At 57.4% G+C, this 23,941-nt stretch overlaps 1 protein-coding gene across 2 annotated transcripts in view; it reads left to right on the top strand.

Moving 5' to 3' along the window:
• PPP1R37 (protein phosphatase 1 regulatory subunit 37) overlaps positions 1-22,723 on the top strand; it is a 40,252-nt gene extending 17,529 nt beyond the window's left edge. Inside the window, exons 2-13 of one of the 2 annotated variants that reach the window (XM_072966862.1) lie at positions 15,070-15,167; positions 16,134-16,179; positions 16,454-16,554; positions 17,239-17,358; positions 17,815-17,965; positions 18,058-18,213; positions 19,405-19,517; positions 20,176-20,317; positions 20,416-20,582; positions 20,693-21,431; positions 21,769-21,859; positions 21,957-22,723. In XM_072966862.1, coding sequence (XP_072822963.1) covers positions 15,070-15,167; positions 16,134-16,179; positions 16,454-16,554; positions 17,239-17,358; positions 17,815-17,965; positions 18,058-18,213; positions 19,405-19,517; positions 20,176-20,317; positions 20,416-20,582; positions 20,693-21,431; positions 21,769-21,851 — 1,916 coding nt within the window. In that variant the 3' untranslated portion in view covers positions 21,852-21,859; positions 21,957-22,723. Of the gene's footprint in view, positions 1-15,069; positions 15,168-16,133; positions 16,180-16,453; positions 16,555-17,238; positions 17,359-17,814; positions 17,966-18,057; positions 18,214-19,404; positions 19,518-20,175; positions 20,318-20,415; positions 20,583-20,692; positions 21,432-21,768 lie in introns of both variants that reach the window. The other variant, XM_072966861.1, reaches the window with a different exon arrangement.
• Positions 22,724-23,941: the final 1,218 nt, after the last annotated feature.

Here is a 23,941-nt window from a genome sequence, read left to right as displayed (position 1 = left end):
TCAGTCTCAACGGGGGTTTTGGGGGCAGTTCTCAGAGAAAGGGACCTGGCCTCTGCAGACACCCCATTAGGCACCACCAGACGCACCATCTGACTCCAGAGGCCACGCCCTCAACCACCAGGCTGCACTGTTCTGTGCTGAGAAGGCGGCGTCGCATCACGAGGCAGAAGGCCACCAGTGTCCTCAGGAGTACACGTCTCTTTGGGAAGCCCCTTCCATCTGGAGGCACATGGAGGCCGCAAAAGGTCTACAAACACACACGCAACACACATCCCAGGAGAAAGCACTCAGTCAGAGAGAGGGACTGTCTTGGGCACTTGTGTCCGGTGGGTGTCATTAGTCTCCACGCGCCAGAGTTGGTGTGTTTTCTTGGTGGTTCAGGCAGTCAGCCAGTATTGAGCTCTGGTTTCGGACTGGTGCTGGGCATGCAGCATGGCCAAGGTCAGCCCTGGCCCCCACCTCATGGGCTCGAGGTCCAGAAGGGGAGGCGAGAGAGACAAGTCAGCCAAGCTGCCGACACACACTGACACAGGGGTGTGGGAGGACCCGAGCCAAGGGCTGGGATGGAGAATAAGGTGGTGAGGCTAGGGGCGGGGACGTGGCTTGGTAAGAACATCAGACATCTCGGACTGTCCCATGGGGCAGGGCCACCTCACACCCTGAGCTTGATGAAGTAGACTTCAAAAGTCAGGCCTGCCTGCATGCCCTTCTCGGTCCTGGCCGTGTGTCTTTGGCAAGTCCTCCACCTCCCTGAGCTGTGGTTTCCTCTTCTGGAGAGGATGGGGGCGGGGTCTCCATACCCTAAACAGTGGCTGTGGACAGAAAGGTGGTTGGGTTTGGTTTAGAGCAAGGACTGTGGGGAGGGGGTGTAGCTCAAGTAGGTGTATGCTTAGCATGCACAGGGTCCTGGGTTCAATCCCCAGTACCTCCTCTTAAAAAAAAAATAGACTTAATTACTCCAAAAAAATAGAGCAAGGACTGTGGAGCCAGACTGCTCAGGCCTGGATCCCAGCTCTGCCCTTCACTGGCACTGTGACCTGGGGCAGGCTTCAGGGTCATTTTTCAAATGGGGAATCAATCCTACCTCATCAAGTTGTTGAAAGCAGTAAATGAGGTAATATACTAGCAGGGTGCTATGTGCATGTTTGCAGTTGTTAGTAATGATAATTTAGAATGAAAAGTTGCCTGTCACTCAGCTGGGGCTTGAGTCCTTAGTGCGTCCTGTGCAACTGGGGACCCAGAGATTAAGGCCTTGACTTCCCCCTTCATCCAAGGGCACCATTGGCCTTATCAAGCTCCTGCGAGTGTGAGACTGCGGTGGGCCGAGGTGATTGTATGTAATATGCCTGGTTCCTTCTGCCCCCAGAGACTTGGAAAACTGTAGGTGTCTTCTGACTGCACGTGTTTCTGTAACAGGATCTCAGTTGGGCAAAGCAACTTGGAAGGTTAGGATGGGGGTGGTGGGGACAGGCCCCTGGTACCTGCCATCTGCACCCTTCACTGGAGTCAGCAGATCCTCCTGCTTCCCAGCCTGAGGCGCAGGGTCTGGAGGCCTGGCTCCTGGTTGGTTGCATAAGCCCAGCCTGCTCACTGCAGCTGGCCATCCTGCAGCACGTGTCAGTGGCACCGGCTCCCTGAGTCCTGATGCCTCCCTCCCAGAAGAAGGCAGGGAAGAACATTCTTGTCACCCAGGAATCTGCAGGCATCACAGCCCCTTAGCAGGCCTGGGGAGGGGGATGGAGCCTGAGAGGAAAGTACTGGTTATCTCAGCCTCTCCACAGGGGCCTCCTATGCAGAACACAGGGCGGTTTCCCACCACCGTCACATAGTTCTCTAGGCAGAAAGGAAAGGAGACTTTGTTCAGTTCACAGAGCAAATCATCTCATTCATTCGTTCCCAGATGTTCACTTGAGATGCTGCATTGATGTTCCCAGACTCAGGAAGCCCTTGGTCTAGGACAGAGAACAAGGGAACAGATCCAGAGAGGGTGTATCCCATTAGGAAACAGAGGGTTGTGGTGGAGAATAATGAGTGTGGGGTTGTGGGGATGCTACTTTAAAAGGAGGGGGTCAGAGAAGGCTTTTCAAAGTGGGTGACGTCTGGGCTGAGACCTGAATGACAGGTTAGGAAGAGCTGGGGGTGTCGGAGCTCTCTGAGCCTCGGGAATAGCAGTTGCAGACCCGGAGGAGGCGGAACAGATAGGGTCGGGGCGCAGGTGGAGGTATGTGAGAGCAGAGGATGGGCGAGCCCATTGCAGGGCCACGTCAGGGGCTTGTCCCAGGACAAGAAGTTGAGGTTTCAGTCTCATGTGGGGACACACTATGGGGACTAAAAGTGGCAGAGCCTGGCCTGTCCTTGACATGGTCACCACAGCTCGTTATGTGCCTGCCTCGTCTCTGAAGGGCATGGACTGCAAAGGTGGCGTGTTTTCCTTTCCTGAGGGGTCTGCAGGATGTCCCTGCCCATCCTCACCAGGCTTCCTGCGCACAGCCCGCCCTGGGCGTGTGGTTCTGAAGGTGGAAAAGCTAAACATGCCACCCGGCGATCACCTCAGCCCTCCTTGGCCCTGGCAGGGACAGGCAGAGGAGCCGCTCAAGCAAAGGCCCAGAGGCTGCTTGTCAACCAGGCTGGCTGGAATGAGGGATGGCAGCCCCCTTCCCTTCCAGGGACACTAGTCCTAGAGTGGCACCCAGTGTTGGTGTGACTCAGGGACAGATCATGCTTGACATCACCATCGGCGACATTGTCTCAGTCGGGTGGGCCCACTCTACTGGGAAAGTTACCATTTCCAGCCTCAGTGTGATCTGTGAGGGTCTCTGAGTTACTGAAAGACTGGTGGGGGTGGAGGGGGCCTCAGTGATTCGTCATCAGGAGGAATAAGGCATGACTTGTGCCCCTTCATTTTTCCTAAAGAGTTAGAGGCAGAGGTTTTTCAGAACAGGCAGAGCAGCTAGAAATTCCTGCTTGGGCCTCCACCTGCTGGCAGAGGCAGCTGCTCCGTGCCCTCTGTGTGGGCCCCGTCACCACCCTCGTTCTGTGTCCAGGCCTCCTGGCACCCGGCTGCTGTCCCCCAGAGCACCCTGTGGGAACAGGAGGTACACTGCTCTACTCCAGGTCCTGGGGGGAGGTCCCAGCCTGGCCAGGGCAGTAGGCTGGGAAGGCCAGGCCCTCGGGAGCTGTAACTGATGTGGGTGAGGGCATCTGAGGATGCTTCCTCCTGGCAGGTGAGTACCCTTGGAGCTGACTTTGGAGTCCCAACTAGGAAGCCAACTCTAAAAGCCGTAGTGGCCCAGCAGTGCAAGAGGAGGGCTCCTGGCCTTTGTGGTCCCTCGGGTGTTGCCGCCTCTCTGGACCTCCTTTTCTTTGTCTTAGGTTGGGGGTCTGGTCATGTCCCCATTCCAGGGGTGCTGTGTGGCTTTGGCTCGGGCACATGAAGGGACACCTGAGGTGATGGAATTGTAAATGTCAACTCTCCTGGGCTCCCTGTGGAACTCAGGGACACCACCATCACCAGGGTTGTGCTGGAGCCCTGGGTCCCCCTCCCCCTCATGGTGTGTTTCAAATTCTCCTTGTCCACCCTCCATCTAGCTGTCCTATCCCTCATGGTGCAGGGGTGAGGGCCCGTGTTTACGTTCCTTCCTTCCTTCAGCCCATGTTCACTGAGCATCTGCTGAGCCAGGCCCTGGGGAACCACCCAGGCCGGCAACCACCAAAGCCAGGCCTAGCTTTATAATTAAGGTGGTCGTGAAGAGCTGACCTTGGCCTAACCCAAGCTGCTGGCCCTAGGTGAACCAGATTTCCCTCCCATCCTAAATACTGCCTCTGGGGCCCAGCTCTGAGCAGTTGTGCCTCCCAACCCCTATTTATTCATTCATGTTCATTATGGACATCTCTAGACATATGCAACAGTAGTATAATGAACCCCCTGCCCAGCTTCAGTAATGACCAGTACGTGGTCATTCTTTATCCTCTGTTCTGCCCGCTCCCCATTATTTTGTAGCAATTCCTGGATATCCATCATTTCACCTATATGCTTTTCTGAGTTGTTTCTAAAACGGTGAGGACACTCAGTCCCAAGCCAGCCATCTTCTTTCCTCTGCTGTCATCTCCCCAGGGCCAGGACGAGACTGTGCTCTCTGGTGTCCCTGAACAAAGTGGGTAGCTGTAGTTGGCTCTTGGAGAAGAGCACAGCCTTCCCTCTGCTTGAAGGAGGCAGCCACTTCAGGATGAGGCCATGGTGCTGCCAGGAAGCCAGGCAAAGCGACTGGGGGCCTTTATTCTCTGATTTCTGAGCTGTTTCACTTGCTGCTCCATCTCTGTGTTAGCTTTTTAGTGGTGAGCACTGATATTTATTTTCTCCCTTTATTTCATTAAAGGTGGCGTTCACAAGCACACTGTTCTGCACCATGCTTTTTTCATTTAATGTCTCTTGGGTGTTGTTCCCTGTTGGCTCAGAGAGAGCGTCCTCATTCTCTGTGGCCGCAGAGTCCCAGTGCACGGTGGACCGGGGTTATTGACTGCTCCCCGCTGATAGATACTAGTGTCAGTTCAGTTCTCTGTTTGCAGGGAGTGCTGCCATGGATAACCTTCTACGTATATAAAATTGCACCTTTGCAGGCATATTTATAGGATGAATCTCTGGGAGTGGAACAGCTGGAGGGCAGGGTACATGTATTTGTCTTTTGGAGTTTTGACCAGCACAGCCAAATTGGTTTGGAAAGGGGTTGGACTGGTTGGTGCGTACACCAGCTGCTTGAGGGCACGCCTGCTTCCCAGTCTCACCAGCACGTGCTGTCCAGCTTGTGGGCGTTGGCCTGTCTGGTAGGTGAAAAATGGTGTATCGGCATACTTTCATTTAATTTGAATTTCCCTTTGTTCTGAGAGTCACTGAGCGTTTAAGAATTTTGAACCTCAACTGCCTGCTTTGGGGACTGGACTGGTCGAGGAACCAGCCCAGGGGTTGGGAGCGCAGGATGTGGAGGACGGCAGACAGGGTTTGCTCCTGCCTCGGCATCCAGCTGGAAAAGTGTCCTTGGGCAGGTCACTTTCCAAACTCATCTGGAAGGTGAGGGGAGATAATTCCTACTTCTCAGGGCTGTTAGAAGGCATAAATGAAATCAGGTTTCTCTATCACTCAATCTGTCTGAGAGTAGATGCAAAAAGATGATTCCACCGAGCACCAGAGAAGCCCCTGTGCACGGTGTGTTCCCTCTCCCTTTCTCTGCTATAGGCCCAGAGGGTTCTGGGGGCGGAGACAGGGTGGAAGGAGCAGCATTTGGAAATGCAGGGCAGTGGCTGGAGGAGTGGGGTCAGAAGCACAGACCTGGATTCCAACCCCCCCACTCTGGGCTGAGGGACTTTCCACTCAGGGCCTCCGTCTCCCCACGTGTGAGGCCTGCGTTCTTGGTTGCAGGCCCAGAAATGGAGCCCTGCAGGATTCACAGTAGGGGAGTGTATGGGGGGAGGATGTCATCAGGCAGGTGGAGAACCGGGCTGAGGAGGCGCGGGAGCTGGCAACTGGGCAGCCTAAGGTAGGGGGTTACATAGGAGAGAGATTGGGGGCTGGGAGTGCCTTCCCCACTCTGGAACAACTGACCGGTGCCACCATAAAGACTGACACCCACATCCCAGGGTTCTCATGGCAAGGACCTGAGGGCTTGGAAGTGGCTAGGGGTAGAGGTGAACAGCTGGTGTGATGCCTGGTCTCCTGGGACCTCTGGATGTTCACAGTTGGATGCTGGGCGTTCCGTGGGCATCCTTCTGTGGCTGCCCACCAGGATTGGACTTGAGTACCTGTGGCCTGCCCTTGTGAAGTATTCCCGTGAGAAATGCCCAGTCTCGAGAAACCAGCTGAGTTGGGCCTTATACAGTCTTGGAGGGCCCTGCACACTCACATTCTGCGCCCAGAGCAGCATGGGTCAGGGGATGAGGAAGTTCTGCACGTGTGCAGCATAAAACACGTGGCTCTGCAGAGATAGGGACCTCAAGCTTAGTTCCTGCAGGGTGGTGGGGCCGCTGGGCAGCCTAAGGCAGAAGGGCCCTAGAGGCTCTGCCCCTCTCCTACCCCTGGCCCCACCTTTGGGACAGCGCAGGCCGTGAGAGGGATGTGTGTGGGACTGCGGGAGTATGGGAAGGAACCGGGCACCTGATGAGGGTGTGTGGAAGGCATCTGCTCTGGGCTAAGCATCCACGACCTTACTGCCCTCCTGCCCTCGGTGCCTGAGTGTGGGGCGCCCAATGCGAAAAGATTCTTCCCTGAGTTCACCCAGCTGGCCTGAGCAGAGCTGGGGACTTGAATACCTGTCCTTCTGACTCCAGGAACATGCTCTGCCTCACCCTCGGCGTTCATTTGTTCTGTCATCTCCTGTGCACCCCGTGTGTATCGTTCTGGGGATACTTAGTGAACAAAAGCAGTAAAGCTTTGTGTTAGGTCTGGGAAGTGCCACATAGAGAATGAAGCAGGGTAAACAGGGATGGACAGCGACAGAGGGGGCTGTTCTGTATGGGGTGGTCTGGGAAGGCCTCTGAGGAGGTGATGTCGGAGCAGAGGCCTGCAGGGAGGGAGGGAGGGAGGAATCCATGGGGATATAAGGTAGAAGAGTGCTCTGGGCAGAGGGGCAGCAGGTGTAAAGGCCCTGAGGCCCTATGTCACTGATAAGGCTCTGGTGGGGACCTTGACTACTATAGCCCCTGAGCCAGATTTTCCTCGCACCTCTCCTGCACGCAGGCTTTGCCACCAACACTTTTAGGATGACACCCCCATCCTGGGCTCAGTGACTGAGGCCCTCCGTGGGTGGCCTCTCCCAAGCCTCCTTGCCGACCCCTCCTCTCACATACCCTAGACCCTCCTGATCATGTGCTCACTGCCCAGACACATGGTGAGTTTCTCCTTGGGTACTTTAGTCATGAAGTTCCCTCTGCCCAGGATGCCTTTCCCTCTTTGCCATCTCACTCTTCAGGACCTTCTCTCTCAGACTTTTCCAGATGCTCCCTTCCCAGCAGGTGTCAGCCTGTCTGTCCTCGTGCCTCCATGTTCCCTCCCCACTCTCTCTTGTGGCTGTGGTGCTGCTTTGTGACTATTCCCAGGTTTGTCTCCCTGACCACGTGGGGGCCCTGGGATAGGGCTGGGCATGTGGGGATCGGTGGCTGCAGATTGGGAGACTTTGGGGGAGGGAGAAGGCTGTTAGGATGCGAGCCCACCAGGCTGGCCCTGTGCCCACACTCTCCTGCAGCCACTGGCTCCCGCTGCAGTCCTGTGGAGACCCGGTCTCGGCAGGCACCGTGAGGAAACCCCAGAGCACAGCTCTCCTGAGCGCAGGACTGGCTCTCCGGACCCCAGAAACCACAAAGAGAAAGACAAATCCCTCTGGGGAACCTCCCTGACCTGATATTAGAGAAGGCTATCTTTCTGGGCCCCCCAAACCTGTCTGTCCAGCCTGAAGCCCGGGGGCCTGAGGACTGCAGGGCGCCAATGTGGGACGGGAACAGCCCTGGCTTTGACCCCTACCCGTTCCCAGCTCCTAGGAGACCAGTTGGCATTGGGAGAGGTTTTCTCCTCTGCAGTGGTGGGTCGTGGGCTCAGGACCTCTCTGCAGGATTACGATGAGGATTAAAGATTCAGTCACAAAGCGCCTGGCAGAATGCCTGGTAGGGAACCGGGGTGAGATGAAGAACAGCGCGCACCTGTCTGTGCAGGGAGCACTCTGAATTTGAGAGCATGTTTCACCAAGTGAGTGGTTTCTGGCAGGGTCTGGGCCCTGGCATCCCTCTCACCTCCCTCTAGGCTCCCTTGTGCAGTGGTCCTTCCAGCCGGGCCTCCACAGTAGCCTTTCTACACACAGGCAGACCTGCCACCCAACCCCACCCACCGCCGTCAGAATGCCCAGACTACCCTCAGACCTAGGACAGTGACAGAGGACTCTGTCACTCCCTCACCCTGTCTTGGTGCCTTCTTTGTGCCTGGCCCTGTGCTGGGCAGTGGGGACCACAATTCCCGGCCTTTCTTCCCTGGGGCTCTCTGTCCCTTGAGGGAGACAGATCGGTTCCTAGACAGTGACAGTTCAGTGTGGGGCAGAGCTGAGATGGGGGAGCCCAGAGGAGGGGGCCTGACCAGCTGGGGGTCATGGAGGGCTCCCTGGAGAAGGAGACCCTTGAGCTGAGGGTTGAAATGAGAGTGTAATGTGTAAGAGGAGGGAGAGTATGAAGTGTGATGAAGCCCTGGGCCTTTCTGGGAAAGAGAAGAGTTGAGGTGTCGCTGGAGCTCAGTGCCCGGAGCAGGAGGGGGAGGTCTGCTTGATGGTGAGGCTTAAAAGGGGCCTTTGAGACCTGGCTCTTCCTGACCGCCTAGTCCTAGCTCAGTCCAGAGCATTCACAGTGCCCTCCCGGAGCTTCCACAGACCGTCTGCATAGCCCTCTCCTAAGATAAGAACCCCTCAGCGGGCAGGGACCCTGTCAGAGCCTTCCCTGACCCCTTAGCGCCAGCACAGAACTTTGCAGGCAGGAGGCCCCGGGAGGTGTTTACTGATGGATAGCAGGATGGTCTCTAAGCTGGAATCTTCTGGGTTAGAAACCTAACTCAGAGGGGCTGAAGCCAAAAGGGGAATTTATTGGCTTACGGATCTGAGGAGTCCTGAATAGTCTGGCTTCTGGCCTGCCTGGATCCAGGGCCTCAGACAGCGTCATCAGGACTCTCTCTTCACCTCTGAGCTCACCTTTCCTCTGAGTCGGCTTTGTTCTCGGGAGGCGCTCTGGTGGTAGATGCCAGGGTGGCTGCCAGCAGCTCTAGAAATGGGAGGCCACCTCAGCCGCTCCTGCAAGAAGAGAGCTCTTGTTCCTGACAGTTCTGGCCCAGGCCCTGGGGCGGGCTGTGGCCGGTGCTACAAGGATCAGCTTCCTGTCCTCGACCGATCACTGTGACGGGGGCTGTGGACAGGGCACCTCTCGGGAGGACAGTGAGGAGTAGAGGTAATGTGGACATACCCCTGGGGTCCTGGGGTGGCATGGTGAGGGAGGTGGGGGGACCAGTGCCCGTCTACCGAGGGCCAGTTGGTACTTTCACAGGCCAAGGCGGCACTCAGCACAGGGGCGGGTGTGCAGCTGACACTTGTCCACCCGTGAAGCTGCTGTGGGGTGTAGGCTCAGGATCCCAGCTTCCCTGCACCTTTGAGCACTGGCCTGGTCCCCTCTGAGCCAGCCTTCCACCTGCATGTGTGAGCCCAAACGGCCTCCGAAAGGGAGGATGGTGTTCCATAGACCTCGAGTGGTGGGAGCACAGAAGCTTGGGGAGCCCTGCAAGGAAAAGCCTTGAGAGCCGGGGTCTCGGGTCCCACATGGAGAGATGCTGTCCCGTATGAGCCTGGTCACGCACCTGCCGCGAGGCTCTCGGTTTCCCATCTGTCAAGTGGGGTGATAATGGTGACGGTGCCCCACCCTCAGGGGGCAGGAAGAGCATGGCAGGCAGGTTCCCAAGGTCGGCTCTGCTGATGCAGTACAGTAGCCAAGCCCCAAGAAGCCAAGGCCATGTGCTGTTAGCTAATGGAGGGGTTAGAACCCAGGCCTGGCTCTGGGCCACCCAAGCGCTTAAACCTCACTGTTAGCCTCTGGTGTGCTGGTCCCAGCAGCCTCCCTGTTAGGGGGCCCAGGCGGCTCCCTGCTCCCCAGCCCTGGTCTCATGCAGGTTCGGTCCTCTCCACACCTTGAGGAGCTCCTGACACTGCTCTGCACCCAACCCCGGTGCTCCCACACAGAGAGCCAGGTCCTTACCGAGGCCAGGCCTGCTCCCTCCCTGTCACACTTACCCTATCCCAGGGGCCACTGCCCACTACTATGTTTGTGTCTGTCTCGTCTGTGTCCCCAACTTGTTGAAACCCCAGCAGTGAGAGCTGGCTCCCAACTCCCTTGTCTTCCCCTCCACACACACTGTTGCTTCCCAGTTTTTTTTTTTTTTTAGTTATTTTATTTTAGTTCCTGTACAGTAAACTACACATATTTCAAATGTACAGTTTGATGAATTTTGATAGCTATATACACCAACAGTAATTTGGGAATTCAAAAATTGCACCTCTTGGGGAGTGATGGAAATGCTAGCTACCTTGATTGTGGTAGTGGTTTCATCGGTGTTTCCCGGGTTTTGGCTCCCACTTAGATGATGACTGTCTTTCCCACCAGCTCTGGGCTGGCAGGGATGGCCTGAGTCATCGCTGCCCCCTGGTGCCCATCCTGTCCTTGCCTTTCGTGGGTGCTTTTGCACCTGTGTGCAGAGGAGAGCCAGCCCTCTCTGCCTGTCACCTGATGCCTGGCGTCGGGTTTCTCTCTGTCCCTTTGTGAGGGCCCGTGGCAGGTGGGAGTGGGAGGCAGGCTCGTTTCCTCACCACCTCTTCGTGGAAAACTGGCGCCTCCCCAGAACTCACCCCTTCCCCTTGGCCCCAGCCAGAGTTCAGGGGACCCCACAGCCTGCTTCTGTCCCTGGCCCCTTCTTCCCCCTTAGGCCTGTCTAGGAAGTGTGAGAATTAAGCTGTGTTCCAGTTTCAGAGCAAGACAGGTCTGGGTGTGCGTTCCAGGGCTGCCACTTCTGACTCTGTGACCTTGGACAGGTGGCTTGCCCTCTCTGAGCTTGCTTCTGCTTATTAAAAATGGAGCTATAACTGCCAATCCCATAGGATTATGGAGCTGTCTGAAAGAAACTGCGTAGAAAGTGCTCAGCATGGTGTCTTACACAGAGCGAGGGCCCCATACCTGGACATGGTGACCGCCACTGTCATCGTCATCTTTTCTGCAGCTTTGTCTCCTGCTGAGTCAGATCCAGCACTGGGCAGCTGCTTAGCAGGTGCCCTCATGTCCCTTATCTGCTGAGATCCTGCAGGTGTCCTTTCAGAGAGGGAAAGAGGTCGTTGCAAATGTTTATCCCAGCCTCCCCAGGACAAGGATTGGAACCCAGGCCCTCTTGCTGGAAACCATGACCTCTGCACATCCCACCCCCAGCATGCGTGGTCTCTCTCCCTCATGCACCCCGCCCCCTCCTCTCTGACCACCACTTAAGCCAATCCCTGCCTGAGTCGGATCTTCAGGGCGTTGGGCTTGGGAGCGAATGCACTGGAGCCCTGACCTGAGACACACTCTCACATGCATGTGCCTCCGCACACCCATGTGTCCACCTGGCCTCACTGGCCGTTACGTCACTGGACAGGTGCTTTGGCAACTTCTTCTGGGTCCCTGCCTCCCCGTGGGGGAGAACACACGGCAGTGGTAGCTGGTGTTTTGTGAGCACCGACCAATGTGTGCTAAGCCTGGCCTGAGGGCTGGACTCCTGCTACCTCAGTCACCAGTTACCCTGGGGGTAGTTTCACTCATGCACAATTTCAGAATCAGATGATTGAGGCATAGAGGTCCTGGAGTTTACGTTGGGAGCCAGGATTCAACCCCAGGCACTCTGGCTCCAGAGCCCCTGCTTTTAACTACACCGTGAGACCCCACGGCTCTGGTGGGGAGCTCGAGGTGCTTCCCCGGGAGGGCCTTCCCAAGGTCTCAGAGTGCAGGAGGGAGGCAGCCAGGATCCAGGCCCCAGACTTTGGGCTAGAGCTGGGCCTTCTCCACCTTGCAGCCCTGCCCTTCAGAACCTGGCCTCAGCGCTCTGACTGCGGTCTCTCACCTGGCCCACCCCGGTGTCCAGTAACACCCTGTGTGAGCTGTGCCCGCGGCTGCCCTCCTCCTCCCCGGCTCTCTGCCTGTACTGCCTGATGGCTCCCCACACGGGGAGGCCACTGGGTAGAGCCAGGCAGTCACGCTCATCTGTGGGTGTCGAACTGCGGCCAGGAGAGCAGCTCATTGACACTCGAAGGCCTGTGTGCTTAGGTTAAGGCTGGGCAGGTCTGGGGTGGATGACCCGAGGCGCAGGCAGGATTGCCACAAACGAGCTTGTAGGGGCGGGTCCCAAGCCGGCCTGCCTGCGCCAGCTCCCAACTCCACCAGCTTGTAAGGTGCTGGGTGGCCCCGGCACAGCGGCAGTGCTATATAAATGCCCCGTGTTACTTCTCCGACCCACCTGTACTGCCGTTTTCTTACTGTTTTTTATTTTTTGTAAAGTAGTTCAGTTTTAAAATTTGAATATGTTTCATCTCATTCCCAAGTGATAATATATGCAAAATGCTGGTTTTGATGAGATAATTCTTTTTCCTTAGTATATGAATGAAATACACAGACGTAATGATTACTACCAGGTCATTCCTGAGCCACCTGACACTCTCAGGTCTGCCCTCTGGGATGGGCCAGGACTTGGGATGTGCTTGAGATGCTGTTGGGAAATGGAGCCCGGGTCGGGGTGCCCGCAGGCTGCTGAGCCCACGCTGCAGCGCACTGACTGGACCCTTGCTTTTGTTCCTTCAGTGTCTTTCTCCAGTGCTGCCCCCACCTTGAAATGTGTCTCGGCAACAGAGGAGAGTGACAGAATGCAGTTGTCATTGTTGTCTGCTGTTGCCCTGGGCCTTGGGCCCCCCACTTCTGAGCCTGTCCATCTTTCCTACCTGCTACCCTCAGTTTCCCCTGGTGTACGTGAGTGGACCCGTGCCACTTCCCCGAGCTTGGGCTGTGACCTTGTGTAAGGCCCTGCCTGCATCTGAACCCTGGGCTCCTGGCTGAAGGGGTGGCTGGATGGCACCTGTGGCTGGTGTGGAGGTGGCAAGGTCAGAGACCCTGGCCTCAAAGTCACCAGGAGGCTCCTCAAAACAAATACTGATCCAGTGGGCAGGGCTGGGATGGTGGATCCCAGAGGACTTGGGGAGCCTGGCCCAGCCTAGGCATTTAGGGAGGGTTTCCTGAAGGAAGGGATGTCTGAGCTGAACACCTAAAGCACCAGCTGCAGTTTGAGATGTTGCTTAGGGTCTTATTCCCTGCAGACTATCTAGGACCCCAAGAACTGCTAATGAGGATCCCATGTGTACCCGGCCCCTACTTCATCCTCATATGACATGACTGGGGCCTTTATTGACGTGACTGTGTCCAGGGGAGCAGTTTTTCCCTTTGGCCATCTGATAAAGCCTGTGTACATACCCTTTCTTGGAGTGATGCTTTTTAAAGGCGAAAAATAAAATATGATTACAAAAGATACCAGTTAAAATACAGCTTATGAAGTATTTTTAAAATAGTAATCTAGTATTTATACTCTTTTTCATTGACACATGAAATAACAGGATACAGCAGCAGCGTAAATGACTACCATTTCCAAAGTGGTGATGCGCATTCAGAATCTGCAGTCACTGTTATGTGATGTGAGTGCATCTGCCGTTTCTATTGATGACAGAGTGGCAGGGTCTGCTAAACAGTATCTCTTTGCTGTCTTTTTTGTGTGTGTGTGTGTGTGTGTGCTATGTTAATAAGAAGGAAATGCTAAATTTCATTTCAGCTCAGTTAGTGAAAATAAAGAGGTAGTTTTTCCCCACTCAAGTTCACAGATCCCCTGGGGTCAGTGGACCCTGTTTGGCTGGACTCCCTGAGGCAGCTGCTCGAGTCCCAAGGGCTGCCTTCCAGGCAGGGCCAGCTCCTGTCCACCCCCTCTCCCCGCCAGAGCTGGAAGCCTCCAGGCACATGATCCAGTGTCAGAGAGCTCCCTTGCAAGGTCTGCAGGCGGGCAGCTGACACCGGGGAGGACTGCTGGTCACCTCCTGCTTCTTGCAGGCTCCACCAAGCCTGACCTCTGGGGAGGCTGGGGCTTCCGTCAGCTTCTTTCCTCCGGCATCCCCACCCTCACCCAGCACAGTGGAGAGGGTTATGGAGCAAATGTTCGACTCTGCCCTGTACCAGCTGTCTGGCCTCACAGAGGCAGCTTCCCTTCCCTGAACCTTAGTGTCCTCACCTACAAGACAGGGCAGTGCTTGATGAGATTGGAGTGGATGGCCCCTGGCCGAAGCAGTGGCCAGGGGAGGGTCCACTAGGAGGTGCTTACCCAGAAGCTCTGTAGGGGCTCCCACTGGCACATTCCCTGCCCGCCCTGCCGACCCCAGGAGCTTTCTCCACCCAGGCCTGACCCTGTCCCTCCCCTGCTCAGAGCCTTTCTTTCCTGCTGTCCTGGTCACCCCAGGGCAAAACCTAAGCTCTAATAGCCCAAAACTGAAAAGAATACAAATGTCTTCACCTGATGAATGGATAAACAAAATGCATACGTCGGACACTGCAGAGGGGCTGAAACGCAAAATCGTTCTGCTCCAAGAAAGAAGCTGGCTGCCAAAGGCTACCCTGTTTATGAAATGTCCGAAACAGACAAGTCTGCGTAGACAGTAGGGCCAGGCTTACCTTCCGCGTGGTGACGGGCCCTCAGTTTCCCAAGGACAGGGCTGTGTAATCGTTAGGTTTGGGCTGCATTCCCTCATTTGTTTTGCCAGCCACTGCCCCTTACCATGGCGCACCAGGGCCATGTCAGGGACCCTGACTGCTGCTGTGTCCCTGGGACAGGAAGCCCAGTCCTGAGTACCGTCCAGGAATGTCTTGCTGTTGAGGATGTCTCAGGAATGGGAAGTTGGAGAGGCCATGTGGCATCGCAGTTAAGAGCTGAGTTCAAATACTGGCTCTACCACTTACAAGCTGTGAACCTTGGGCAAGGTGCTGCCCTTCTCTGAGCTCAGCATCCTGATAAGATTGAAGTGTGGATTCATTCTCTCATTCAAAAAAACCACAAATCAAACACCTGTTCTGGGTCTGGCCCTGTGCTGGATGGTGTTGGGGACATGGTTGTGACTTAGACAGCCTCTGTCCTTTTGGGGCTCCCAGTCTAGTAGGGGAGACAGCTGACAAGTAGGAAAGTGGTGTGATGTTAGTTGTGTAATGTTTTATGTGAAGGTTCGGAGAGCTGTGGGGAGCTGTGGAGGGTCGGGCTAACTTGGTTTGGGGACGCCTGGGGCTACTTCCCCAGAGTAGCAGTCATATCAAGGGGCTTCAAGGGCAGGATGAACTCAGTGGGTTTTTGGAAGGAAGGTTTTATCTTGAAGGTTGAGGGGGGCGCAGGCAGAGGCCTGTGGCGGGAGTGGGTGAAAGAGGCCCCGGGTGCGGAGAGTCACAGGCCTGGGTCCTCTCTACTTACAGCCCAGAATGTGACCGTGGACGAGGTCATTGGCGCCTACAAGCAGGCCTGCCAGAAGCTGAACTGCAGACAGATCCCCAAGCTCCTCAGGCAGCTCCAGGTACACCAGGTTGGGGATGGGCGGTGTCGGGGCAGGGTGTGGGGGTCCCTGGGGTGAAGCTCCCCTCCTCCCACCTTGGCAGCACCTGGGCCTGTGGTGTCTGCTCCCAAGCAAGAAGGGGTGCACAAAGCACTCCCCCTACCCAGGCTGGTTAGCCAACCAAGAGCTTCTGTAAATACAGCTTTGAAAACCTTTTCAGTTGTAAAAGTAATCAGGCTCTTCATGAATATTTAAACAGTACAGAATTAAAGTAGGAAATTACTTGTCATGTATCTCTCACTCCCCAAAGAAATTCTCTTCCCCGGGGGAAAAGCCATGTACACGAAATTTAAGTTTGAATTACAGAAGTAATGTATGTTCTCTACTTAAAAAAAAAAAAGTTAAAATACTACAGTTATAAAAAGCAGAATTGACTTCTCACTTCCTGCCCAAGTCCCATTCCCCAGGAGTTCCCACTGGTAACAGCTTGGGGTTTTCATCCCCTGGCCTTTTTGTGGTTTTTTTTTTTTTAATTAATTTATTTTATTGTTATTTGGGGAGGGGAGGGAGAGAATTAGGTTTATTTACTTGTTTAATGGCGATAACCAGGGATTGAACTCAGGACCTCATCCATGCTAAGCATGCGCTCTACTACTTGAGCTATACCCTCCCTCCTGACTTTTTGTGTTTTTATAAGAGAACAGATCACTATGCAGAGGTCCATAGACAGGGTAGTTTCCGTTTTTCTCTGAGTGGGGCATTACTGCACCTCTGGCCTGCTTGCCCGCCAGCCGTCTCTCAAAGGCGCCTTTCCTGCTGCTCGCCCAACCTGGTCCTGTTGCTAAAGCTCTGCTTTAGTGACTTCCTTTCGGACAGATGACTCCAGAATGTTCCAAGGTTGCTTGTTTCAGAGCCCCAGCTGCCCCACTGTCCAGCTCAGCCCCTGCAGGTGTCTTCCTGCCTTAACCACCGTTGGTTCTTTCCCAGGAGTTCACAGACCTCGGGCACCGCATTGACTGTCTGGACCTGAAAGGTGTGTGTCTGGACAGAGGCTGGGGGCCCTTGGGTAGTGGGCAGGGCCAGAGCCTCCCTGGAGGTGGATCAAGGGCAGAGAGTGGCCTACCTGGGGTCAGCCAAGGGCAGGCAGGGCTGGGCCTGAGACAGGTGTGAGCTCCCTCCCTTGGTCTGGAGCCCGTTTCCACCCAGCCCCTGACCCCGAATGCGAGTGCACGCGTGCAGGCGCAGAAGTGCGCTCACAGACGTGCGCTCACAGACACGCATGCGCATGGTGCTCCATCTCGTCCCAGGTGAGAAGCTTGACTACAAGACCTGCGAGGCCCTCGAAGAGGTCTTCAAGAGGCTGCAGTTCAAGGTTGTGGATCTGGAGCAGACAAACCTGGACGAAGATGTGAGCAGCCTGCCACTGCCCTTGCGTGCTCCCTGAGCTCCCTGCCCCTTAGAGGTTTGGGGGGAGGGCATGGCAGGAAGAGGGGACCCTCTTGGACAAAGGCTGGGCAGGGCCTCTTGAAGAACAAGACGGGGAGACGTCTGGTGTGGCCAGAGTGGATGAGGGAATGCTGGGCTCTGTGGTGGGGCCCAGAGAAAGGGTCTCATCGGCCCACCTCAGACTCAGGCGGGGGCTTTGTAAGTGAGGGAGAGACTTGGGGAGCCAGGCTGGAGGGTGAGGTGTGTGGCCACCAGGAGCCTTTCCAGGAACCCCTTGCTGGGAACCCAGCGCCTGCAGGGGAGAGTTTGAGAAGTATTCTGAAAGCAGCCTTCCCCGTTTACACCCAGGTATTCTCACCTCCCTAGACCTGGAGACCACCAGGGGCCCGGGGGGAGGGGTCCTGGAGAACTGAGGCCCAGGGACGCCAGAGGCCTATTCTGGTCACACAGCACATCACTTAGACTACTCTGAGGGGCAAGTGAGAGACAGCAGACTGGCTCCAGCAGAAAGGGGGAAGGGTTGGTTCCTGAAACCCAGAGGTGCCAGAGTAGCATCAGGGCTCTCCCCACCCCTTCACTCAGCCCCTACCTCCTGGCTTCCCCGTGAGGCTGAAACTTAAGGCTGAGCCCAGTTGTTTCTGCTCAGGGTGCCTCTGCCCTCTTCGACATGATCGAGTACTACGAGTCGGCCACCCATCTCAACATCTCCTTCAACAAGCACATCGGCACCCGGGGCTGGCAGGCCGCTGCCCACATGATGCGCAAGGTGGGCGCCTCATGCCTGCGCCCTCTCCAGGGCACCCAGCCCTTAGGGCTTGGTTCCAAGAGCCCTCAGGGGGTGCTGGGCCCCAGGCTCCAGGCCAGTGGGAAAGCGGTGCCAACAGGTGCCTGCCCTGGGCCCGCCCTGGCCCCTTCTCTCCCTGCAAGTGTTTTCCTTCCTCCTCCACTTGCCTATAATGTGTCCCTTGGAGGTGGCTGTGGTCACCACACCCATTTCACTCCTTGGCTTCTCTGCCATACAGGAGTCAGGAGCTCGGTTGTCACCAGCACTACCTCCTCATCCCCAGGGTCCCAACCTGGGCCTTCCCTCACCAGCCAGTTTCCCAGCTGTGAAACTAGATGGCCCTGCTGCTCGCTGGGATGTTGGGACATAGGGTGGGAGGTCTCCCAGGACAGGGAGGGCTGAGGTCAGCCTGGCTTAACACCCCCACCTGCTGCACAGACGAGCTGCCTCCAGTACCTGGATGCCCGCAACACACCCCTGCTGGACCACTCAGCACCCTTTGTGGCCCGTGCCCTGCGCATCCGCAGCAGCCTGGCCGTGTTGCACTTGGAGAATGCCAGCCTATCGGGGCGGCCCCTCATGCTGCTCGGTGAGCCCCAGGACAGTGTGCTGGTGGGCTTGGGCTGTTGGCCCAGTCGCCTGGGCATGGCCAGTCACAGCATCCTCCCCTGCTGTCCCCAGCCACAGCCCTGAAGATGAACATGACTCTGCGGGAACTGTACTTGGCCGACAACAAGCTCAATGGCCTGCAGGACTCAGCCCAGCTGGGCAACCTGCTCAAGTTCAACTGCTCCCTGCAGATCCTGGACCTCCGTAACAACCACGTGCTGGACTCAGGTGTGTGCCAGGTCCACCCATCCCACCCCAACTCCAGCCACCCAGCACCCACTGTGTGCCCAGCTGTATGCTCGTGGTGCTAGAGGTGCTGTCGTGGCCCTGCCCTCTTGGGGCTCACAGTTCATCCCCAGTGATGACTCAGACTGGGCTGGGTTGCACAAGCCCAGAGCAGGTGTCTGACCCAGTCTGGGTATCAGGGAGGGTGTCCTGGAGAGGGTACCGCTCAGCTGTTCCTGTAGGATGAGGTGGGCTTTTGACCAGATAATTGAAATAATTACAATCTGGGAAGAATGCCCTGAAGGCAACAAAGATCTCAGGATAAAGGGTCAACCAGAGGCTGTTTAAGGTGTGCAGGCACGCATCTCTGGGCTGGGATGAGGAGGCTAGGACAGGACCAGCCACTTTAAAAGCCTAAGAAAAGAATCCAGGCAGCAGGGATAGCAAGTGCAAAGGCCCCAAGGTGGGAGAGAGCTTAGATGTTAGGTGTTTTGGGGGAAAGCCCCAGAGAGCCAGGAGGTGAGTGGGACGTGAAGAGGGAGTAGTCGGCAGGACCTTGTCAGCGGGAGGAATTAATTTCAACCTGGTTCACTGTTGAGCAGAGTCTCCAGCCTCAGTGTGAAGAAGAGGTTGAGGGAGAGGGGTGCAGAGTGGGACCGCGAGGCCAGTGCCTTCCTCCAGGGCAGCCAGGCCTGGGCATCACGTTTACTGAGCACCTACCACATGCTGGGCCTAATGGCTCTGGGTTCACAGCTGTGAGTGAGGCAGAGTTCTCTGCTCTCAGGGAAGACAAAGCCAAGATACATTCATAAAATATTGAGTCTGTCAGATGGTGAGATGTACTCTGGAGAAAAATAAAGCAGTAATGGTGGGCTGAACTTCCGTTGAGGTTAGGCTGGCCACATTGTCCTGCGAGAGGCTGATATTTGAGCAGAGATTGGAAGCAGACTGGGGAGGCTTTCATCAGGGTGCCCAGGGGAGGGGTGTTCCCGGCCCAGAGATCGGGGAGCCCTGTGAGCCAGGCCCGAGGCAGGCGTGCAGTAGCAGGAGGTGGCAGAGCCAGAGCCTGTGGGGCTGGGCAGGCCAAGGTGGGGGCCTGGGAGCTTCTGAGCACTCGTGGGGCGGCTCCCATGCCAGCGTGCCCCAGGGAGATTCCCGGACCACAGACAGGACTTGCCCACGGGCCTCCCCCAGGTCTGGCCTACATCTGTGAGGGCCTCAAGGAGCAGAGGAAGGGGTTGGCGACCCTGGTGCTGTGGAACAACCAGCTTACGCACACGGGCATGGCCTTCCTGGGCATGACGCTGGTGAGTTGGCCAGGGAGGGGAGGGAGGCAGCCTTGTTCCCTCCAGCGCCTCTCCCACCCCAAGCTCTCCGCATCTTCCAGCTGTCACCTCTCCCATTTTTGCTCATCCTGCCAGTTCAGGAACCTGATCTCTCCCTTCAGCCCTGTTTGGTGTTGGCTTCAGCCCCTGCACCCTCTTCCCCTCGAGGAGAGTAGTTCTCCTCTGATTATCTCTCTGCATCCAGCACGGTAGCCTGGTACAGTGCTTTGTATGAGGTGAAAATGCTTTGCATAGAAAGTTAGTATTTCTGGAAGCCTTCAGTAAGTCTTAAATCTTTCTATTATGTGGTATTTAAAGCAAGCCCATGGGATAAAAAGACTCATACCCAGGTTAAGAATTGCCCAGGGCCAGGCCTGTGGCCCGAGTCCCTGGGTTGCTGGCTGGGGCAGAGAGTGGGCCCGGGCTGTGGGGCGTGGGGGATGGCTGGATGCTCGGAGGGCTGGGGCATGGACAGGCAGCTGGCACTTGGGAGACTTCTGAGTATATGAGGGATTCGGCCTCAAGTAGGAATGTGCTGGGGCTCAGACCGGGGGCACTGCCGAGGAGAGACCCCGTGTGTTTGCCTCTTCCCTGACTGGCCTTCTGGGCCTCTCCTCGCTCTCACACGCCCCACTTCCAGCCGCACACTCACAGCCTGGAGACGCTGAACCTGGGCCACAACCCCATCGGGAACGAGGGCGTGCGGAACCTCAAGAACGGCCTCATTGGCAACCGCAGCGTGCTGCGCCTTGGCCTGGCCTCCACCAAGCTCACCTGCGAGGGTAGGGCACGGGGCTGGGCGCGGGGCTGGTGCAGGCCGGGCTGGGGGGCGGCCAGCTGGGTGTGGGCCTGTGGCCAGCCCCTGCGGTCCCCCTCCCAGGCGCGGTGGCGGTGGCGGAGTTCATCGCCGAGAGCCCCCGCCTCCTGAGACTGGACCTTCGGGAGAACGAGATCAAGACGGGCGGGCTCATGGCACTGTCGTTGGCCCTCAAGGTGAACCATTCCCTACTGCGCCTGGACCTTGACCGCGAGCCCAAGAAGGAGGCGGTGAGCGGGCCCTTCCCTGCGGGCAGTTGGGGGTCAGCCTGGCCTAGGGCGGCCCTGGGACCCCGGCAGGTGGGCCACCTGGAGCCCTAGCCAGGCCTGCTCGCCCACAGGTGAAGAGCTTCATCGAGACGCAGAAGGCGCTGCTTGCGGAGATCCAGAACGGCTGCAAGCGCAACTTTGTGCTGGCGCGGGAGCGGGAGGAGAAGGAGCAGCGCCTGCAGCTGTCGGCCTCCATGCCCGAGATCACCGTCACTGAGCCCCAGCCTGACGATGAGCCTGGGGAGGAGCCTGCCGCAGAGGCGCAGGAGAACGGGGCCCCCGGCCCCAGCCCTGGGCCGGACTCAGACTCAGACTCAGACTCCGACGGGGAGGACCGGGAGGAGGAGGATGGGGAGAGGGCTGAGGCCCCCTGCCCCGCCCTGGTGCCCCCCACGGACTCCCTGGGCCCTGGGGACAGGAGCCCCCCAGGCTGCCCCTCCTCCCCGACTGAGCAGCGCATTTCTGTGTCCAGCCCGGGCCGGGGCCACAAAGTGTTTGTGGTGACCCGGGTGGAGAGTCCACCTGAGAGAGCAGAGCCTCCTGTGCCACCGGCCCCTCCTTCCCCCGCTGCCCCTCCTTGCCCTCCATCCCCACCTGCCTTACCCTCCCCTCCCGCCTCACCTGCACTACCACCGGCTGAGGCTGTCAGCCCTCAGAACCTAGGGTCATCTGAGCCTCAGCCACAGCCAGAGCCGCCTCAGTCAGGGCCACCGCTGCCCAACGGCCTGAAGCCTGAGTTTGCCCTCGCACTGCCCCCAGAGCCGCCCCCGGGGCCCGAGGCCAAGGCAGGCGGCTGTGGCCTGGAACACGGTGAGAGGAGCGCTGGGGCTGGGTGACAGGGGGGCCCCTGGGTGCTGGGTGTGACCCCAGGCAAGCACCTGCCTGTTGGCGTGTCTCAGTTTCCCCCTCTTCAGAATGGCCTTTGAAGGGGTGGGGGACAAGTGCAACTTGATCCTCAGTCCCCACCTTCCTTCCCTGGGAGCACTCCTTGGGGGTGGGGCATGGAAGATTTGCTGCCTGGAGTCTGCTAGTCTCAGTGGTACCTGGGCCTGTGTTACCCTGAGGGTCTGGCTTGGGGCAGGGCTGGTGGGGACGGACTGGTACCCCCAACCCACCTGCCTGACTGGCGGCCCTTCTCCTCGCGCAGAGCTGAGCTGCTCCAAGAACGAGAAGGAGCTCGAGGAGCTGCTGCTGGAAGCCAGTCAGGAATCTGGGCAGGAGACACTGTGACACTTTAGGTGCGGTGAGGGCCAGGGGCCCAGGGAGCTGGGGGGCCAGTGAATTGAGCCCCTGGCTCTGACACACACCCCCCCACCCTCCATCTCTTCTCCCAAGTTCCTTTTTTCCGGTCGGTCTTCAACGAACTGAGGCCAGAGCCATGAGAATCTGCTCACCCTCACCCCCAGCCTTCCTGAGGCCTGGGACGCCAGGGGGTGGGGGGGGCCTTCCCGGGGACCCCCACCCCCCACAGCAACACTACATGGGGTGCAGGAGCTACAGGGAGCGGCCCTCCCCATCCTTACTTAAGCACTTCTATTTATGTGTTCAACACTCGAAGACTGGGCCGGGGGTGGATGGGAGGAGGACGGGGAGGAGGAGGCTGACACGGTCTCCGAGGACATCAGCCACGAGGCCAGGTGCCTTTTCCCAGGGGCCTGTTTGGCCACACCTGCCCTGTCGAGGGCAGGAGTCCTAGGTGGCAGTGGGATGGCCCCCTGGTGGCCCCGGGCACAGGACCAGGCAGGAGGCACGGTGTGGTTGGGGCGGTGAGCGACGGTGGTGGTTGGAATTGGCAGAGCAGCCCCAGGCAGGGTGAGGGCCTGGTCTGGGGGTGGGCGGGGGGAGATGGGAGTGGAGGATCAGAGCTTTCTTTTTCTTAAGTGCAATAAATCTATCAGGGAGCTGGGGTGGGGAGCAGCCAGGGCTCTGGAGACCCTGCCGTCCAGGCCCCTGGAGGCTGCGCCCTGAGAGGCACTACAACCCGGGTGGGGGCGGAACGGGGCGGGGAGGCGGCAGCGGGCGGAGGGCGGGGGAGGGGCTGCTCCTGTTGGTGCAACTCTGTTCACACCTTTTCTAATAAACCAGAGCTGGGTTCCCCATTTGCCTGCTTTCTGCTTGTGCTGATCCCAGGTTCCCCCTCAGGGGTTCTGGGCGCGGGGTGGGGCAGACAGGTCCCAGCTACGCAGCCTCTGCCGGGCCATGGGCCAGTGGTCCCCCAGAGGAAGGCCAGGAGGCTGCCCAGGCAGGAGCCACGTCTTCCCATCCCCTCCCCACTTGGTGCCCGTCCTCGCTCCTGCGACTAATCCTGCTGGCCGTCTCCCATACACTCCCATTTCCCCCTTTTTCGGAGGGAAACAACCCCCAGATACCTTCCAGCTTTGTTGATGGACATGGTGCTTGAGTTCAGAGGTCATCCCTCTGCCTGATCACCTCTAGCTCAAGGAGAACAGACAGCAGCCCGGCTCTGGCAGCCCTGGGTGTTTGGGAGGGAGAGCGCCTCCATGGGCACCAAGCGTATGGCTGGAGGGCTGTGGGGCATTTCTGAGAAATCTGAGTTTCACCCTTCAGGAGAGAACCACTTTAAAGGAAAGGCCTTTGCACCGACCCCTTCTTTCCTGCGGGGGAGGCCGGCCCGGGTGGGTAGAGATGCAGTGGGAAGGTTATGAGAATTGCAACATTGCTGCCTGGAGCCCATTCAGCACCCGTGCAAACCCAGGAACCTTCTGCTCCAGCTGCCTGGGCGTCTGGGGTGAACAGCTTTCCTATTTAGGCCACTGTTTGCCCTTCGGTCACTGACAGCTCCAGTTCTCTTAACTGCCCCCTAAGACACCCACAGGTGGGACTCCCATCTGGGCGAGGGGCTTGGGGGATCCGTGGCAGCAGCCTGGCCAGCAAAGCACCAGAAGCTGGAAGAGGCAAGGAAGGATTCCCCTGCAGGTTTGGGGGGGCGTGTGGCTCTGCCGACTCCTTGATTTTGGACTTCTGGCCTCCAGAACTCAGAGAATAATCTTTGGTTGTTCTGGGCTTCCCAGTTGGTGGGACTTTGTTATAGCAGCCCCAGGAGACTGACAGACCATTTCTGAAGTGCTCCCAATTTTCCAGCTCTTAGGGGTCCTGGGTCACAGAGGTAGATCCCTTTGGCCAAGTATTTTCTTTCTTTTGCCTTCAGCCATTCAAGTGTTGCCCGAGCTTCTTGTGAAGACAGGAGGCCATTTTATTCCTTGGCTAGATGCTGTACCACACGTTAAATATCTCAATATCCTAACATGGGAGAGTTTACTTTCATGCATGTGGGGGTTTGGGGTGGCAGGCAGCTGTGC

This window comes from Vicugna pacos, chromosome 9 (genome assembly GCF_048564905.1).
Source record: "Vicugna pacos chromosome 9, VicPac4, whole genome shotgun sequence".
NCBI lineage: Eukaryota > Metazoa > Chordata > Mammalia > Artiodactyla > Camelidae > Vicugna > Vicugna pacos.
This window is presented reverse-complemented; position numbering and strand designations above follow the sequence as displayed.